The sequence below is a fragment of the Aulonocara sp. 'chitande type north' Nkhata Bay genome, linkage group LG23 (assembly GCF_057382095.1).
Source record: "Aulonocara sp. 'chitande type north' Nkhata Bay isolate Kocher_YH1m ecotype deep benthic linkage group LG23, A_spYH_male_GT1.1, whole genome shotgun sequence".
In the NCBI taxonomy this organism is placed as follows: Eukaryota; Metazoa; Chordata; class Actinopteri; order Cichliformes; family Cichlidae; genus Aulonocara; species Aulonocara sp. 'chitande type north' Nkhata Bay.
In genome coordinates, this window is record NC_141365.1 from 12,559,803 (window position 1) to 12,564,566 (window position 4,764).

Below are 4,764 nucleotides of genomic sequence, written 5' to 3' on the forward strand. Positions count from 1 at the left end.
ATCACTGCATTGGCGGTCCTAATGGGCGATGGAAAAACAATCGGTGCCTGTACCATTCCCAATAGGCGCTGGCTGATGTCGGGGCAGCATGAGTACGAGCAATTTTATTTATTTTTTGCCGATGCCCGTGATGCCCCCACCACGATGCCGTATCGTATGCCGTGTATCAGAGCGATCCCACCGTCCCTCCTGTTTTTGTGTAATATCCAAAACTCTCTGTTGTTGGTCTGTTGTTATTTATAATGATGTTGTTAATTATTATGATTTGGGAAAGTTATATAGTGATGTTTGTGTAGACGGTGAGAAGTTCAAGGGATCCAAAAATATGTGGTTCCTTATTATAAAGGAAGAGGTCTCAATATGGGATTCATAATGTTTACTTGGGGTCCTATCTCCACCATTTAGGACCCAAATGATGTCAGTAGTACCCGGGTTGGTCAGACTGAGTGAGTGATGACTGTGATGAATTGACTTCACCTGCTGTGATGGTACCTAAGTGGATAATAGAGTATGAGATGTTTGGGGAAAGAAGTTTTGCTCCAAGTATATGTGGATGTATACCATCGTATCTGAATGACTGTGTGAGTTCTCAGCAGAGGTTGACATTGTCAGTGAAGGAGACGGTGCAGTGGGAGTGGTTTGTGGCTCAGCTGCAGGGGAAGGGTGGAGCAGTGGGTTTCGGGGTGTGGTGTAGGCGGAAACTGATTCCCACAGCTGTTCTCAATCACCTGGTCATGCCTTTGAGACATATCTATTCAGCAGACAGGCAGGCATGTAATTTAATTACATTTTATATGATGGATTATGCAGAAAAAGTAGAATTGGGCTGAAAGATCTATCGCTTTATTACCTATTCAGGTTGTAAATCATGTTTTTAAAAAGTAACTAAGTAACTAATTACTTTTGAAAATAAGTAATCAGTAAAGTAACGGGATTACTTTTTTGGGGAAAGTAATCAGTAATTACTTACTGATTACTTTTTTCAAGTAACTTGACCAACAATGCTTGTGACCATTACCCAGTTTAACTGCCATTGCACTTTAATTTGTTTTTCTTTTAATTAAAAAACAACTACTTTGAGATTTGCATCCCATTGTTCTTCTGCTGTCAAAAAAAAAACTATTTAACTTTTACTCTGAGTACATTTTAAATTAGCTACTTTTTACTTTTACTTGAGTACATTTTTAGATAGGTAATTTTACTTGTACTTGAGTAAAATTTAATCAAAGTAATATTACTTTTACTTGAGTAGAATATTTTAGTACTCTTTCAACCTCTGTTCATATCCAGCAATAAGAGCTGTGTTTTTTGAGTTAAAGTCCTGCCTGTGAGTCTGCATTTGGGTTGACTCCTGCTGGCTTAACAGCCAGTTTATGACTCTTTTGGGTTGAATAGAGCTTCTCATATCTATACAATTATATCAACACAATTTCATTCTAATGTAGTTGGTAGAATTTGGAGGTTTGGACTCTTTTTTATAAGTATAATGTGTAATTTTATATACTTATTTGCCTTTGTGTTTTAGATTAAGAGTCGATGCTCTACACTCACAGTTATGAAACTATTACTGTGGTTAGCAGAACTGCACGTACACTCAGAGCTTTTCATCTGTTGAATTATCATTCATACAGCATCTGCAGCATTAATGTGAATTTATTATTCATTATCCTCATCCTCATAAATCTGTACTCCAGCTGTAGTAAGATATAGTGCACATAAATTAAACCTTTTGTGTTGCTGTTTGAGCCTCATTGCCCTGCACTGAAGCTCAGAGGAAGACTTGTATGGGTCTCTGTTGAACCACTAGAGCATGCTGTTTCAGTAGATGAAGTTATTAAAATGTTTGATAAAATCTTCCAGCACAGGTGTGTGCAGTATTAAAAAAAATTCAAGCCACTGCAAACCAGGTCATTCTACTATTACCCTCAAATCTTATGTCTTTTTGCCAATAATCACCCCTCTCCACAAACATCAGGTGGTGACTTGTGAGAGCGAGGACAAGGATTGTGTAATGCATTTATAGTAAAAACAAACAGCATCTCCACCGAGCACATGTTGGATCTGACAGTAAGCCGACAAAATCCTCATATTACTTAAATACCAAAAAGTAGTCATTCCCTGAACCCAGCATGTTTTTGAGCTTTACTGTAGTATGTTTCTGTTCATCATTCATAGAGCAACAAACAAGGAATATAAAAAATGAAATGTTATGAAACATATTTTCTCATTTTCTGGTAGAAGAATGTGGCTCTGCAGTCATTGACCTGTATCCATGGTAAAACCTGCAGACTTAAAATTATATTATGAATATAATTTACCAATTAAAAAAAAAAGTAAAAATAATAAAGCTGTACCAGAAGAGCTGTTCAAGTCTGAATTTGATTACTTCATTTGACACTGAACTTCAGTTTAATTGGAGAAAACTGAATTAAAATTTTGAGAAGCAAAAAAACATACAGGGATGCAAATATGTCTTTCGTCACAGGCAAACTGAAGCGTGGTCCACTACAAAGGCAGAAATAATATTAAAAATTCAGCCTTTTGGCTGTTACAGAAAGAAATGACAGATCGAGTGTGGGATACGTTTGTATTTTTGTTTTTGGTTAAACCGATGAAAGAATCAGAAATTCTCACATTTCAATAGTGAAAAGAAAAACCTTTTTATTTTAAGTGTTTTACACAAAAAAATGTTTTCGGAAACTTTTTTTTATTCCAGAACCTCGTCGATCCATTTACGGTATTTTGAGATGTCGGTATAGACGTTGGGGTAATTGGGGTAATTGCAGTTGTTATAGTAGTTGAAAGAAACAACCCCAACAGCAAACCCATGACACACCAGAGGACCACCAGAATCTCCCTGTGAGGAGGAAGAATTTTAATTTATCAGTTTATGTTCATTGTGTTTATGTTTTTAAGATATGTAAACATGAAACCTGTTTAAACTGAAAGGACAGAAAACATACCTTACAGAATCCTTTGTTTGTTCCACATCCACCTGCACAGATTACATTGGCAGGAAGACCATGCCATAGTTCCTCACAGACCCTTGGGTTAATGACAGACACGTCCACCACCCTCAGCTCATCAACAGATTCACCATCAGTTTTAGTTTTTCCCCATCCAGCCACCTGACACACTTGGTTTTCTTTTAGGTTTATTTCAGCAGGTGGAAGCTGAATTGTTTCTACTCCGTGGCCCAGTTTAACTTTCTCAGACAGCTGGAGACACAACATGAAGTAAAAAATATTCTTCTTTAGATTCTTCTCTATTTTTTAGATATAATCTGAATAATAAAACCACATAGAATAATCCTTTAATTGTCCCACAAGGGGAAATTACACAACATGTAAAACTGTTGTGAACATGAACATGTACTTACTTTAATCAGCATGATATCATCACCCAGTCCAACACTTTTATAATTTTCATGGACGATTTTGTTTTCAATCCTTATTTTTTGATGATTGCCGTTCTTGAGATTGTGGTTCCCGAGAACAACGTGTGTGAGGCTCCTGAAAGAGTAATCAATGAGAGGTAATCAATACAATGGCTTTTAATGACATGAGTCAGAGAAGCAGAAGCAGAAGATGTTTGATTACTCACGAGTCATCACAGTTTGCAGCCGAGACTACAAATTCCTCAGTGATGAGAAATCCTCCACAAACATGGTGACCGTTGTAGTCCTGCACAGAGGCCATGTACTGCATCGAGTTCTCTGGGGCTTTTTCTCCATGTATGATGGCAATAACATGTGCTGGAAAAAGTCAAATAAAGCAAACCAAAAAGAAGTTAACGTTCCATTAAACGGTCGGAGGACAATAAGAAAGACTTGCAGTTCTTACTGAGTCGTCCAAGACATGCCAGAAGATGGAGGAGCAGGATTTTTTGAAGACTGAGCATGATGCCAGCAAAAAAGGTGAAGTTGTGTTGGCAGGACTGTGAAGTGGAGGTTTTACACAGCAGTTGCTCTGTCAAGTCTGATGATCACATTTTGACTTCTAACCGCATCCTGTTTTTTTTTGGGCACCTGTATTATCTTTGCATTATCTTGTTTATCATTATAACACTACACTGTCTTCCTGAAACACATGGGCTGTTTAATGGTTGCGAGTTTCTCTCTCACATCACAACTTTAGTACACCATGCACACAAACCTGCCTAAAAAAAAATAAGTTTGTTTCCACCTTATAAAGTCCATTTCTGTGTATGTTTATACATGTTTCAATAATTCGCCTCACCTATTTCCCATTTTCCAAACAAAATATATAAATTATTAAGTAGTGACCCAGACTTTATCACAGTGGCAAGTCTGTAACATATAGATAGTCACTGTCAAAATGTAACATTTCTTTTTAACTCTTTCTCAGCTTAAGGAATCAGTAAATACAACAAAGTCAGTAAAATGGTATGTGCTGGTTCAAATGGCAAAAAAGCAGCGGATACCTGTCAAGTAAGTATGAAGAATGTATATGAGCATGTAATCATTGAATTCAGCACCCTTTTGACGTTTTGACACCTGTAAGTGAGAAAAAGGTCTACAGTGCATATGTACTTGCTGCAGGGGGATTCCGGAGGCCCACTGCTGTGCGGCTTTCAGCTGGTTGGAGTTACTTCTTTTGGAGCCGGTTGTGGGGACATTTACAAGCCTGGAGTCTACTCGTTTCTCTCAAAGAGGCAACTCAAGTGGATCAAAGAAACTATGAAGTCTTAAAAGTCATCAGGCATCAGTCCACATAAGCTAATCAAGATGACAATGTTTTATGC

General features: G+C 37.5%; 1 protein-coding gene across 1 annotated transcript; it reads right to left on the reverse strand.

Moving 5' to 3' along the window:
* Positions 1-2,707: 2,707 nt before the first annotated feature.
* On the reverse strand, positions 2,708-3,900 carry LOC147301336 (granzyme B(G,H)-like). The gene is made up of 5 exons (XM_086282531.1): positions 3,843-3,900; positions 3,604-3,754; positions 3,380-3,512; positions 2,964-3,218; positions 2,708-2,857 (listed from the first exon to the last, which is right to left on the reverse strand). Exons 1-5 carry the CDS (start codon positions 3,898-3,900, stop codon positions 2,708-2,710), a joined length of 747 nt encoding a protein of 248 aa, XP_086138657.1.
* Between the last annotated feature and the right edge of the window lie 864 nt (positions 3,901-4,764).

Coding starts and splice junctions, on each gene's coding strand:
- LOC147301336 (XM_086282531.1), bottom strand. CDS start 3,900: ATGCTCAGTCTTCAAAAAATCCTGCTCCTCCATCTTCTGGCATGTCTT. Junction 3,513..3,603: donor GCTGCAAACTGTGATGACTC/GTGAGTAATCAA, acceptor TTACTCTTTCAG/GAGCCTCACACACGTTGTTC. Junction 3,219..3,379: donor ATGATATCATGCTGATTAAA/GTAAGTACATGT, acceptor TTGTGTCTCCAG/CTGTCTGAGAAAGTTAAACT.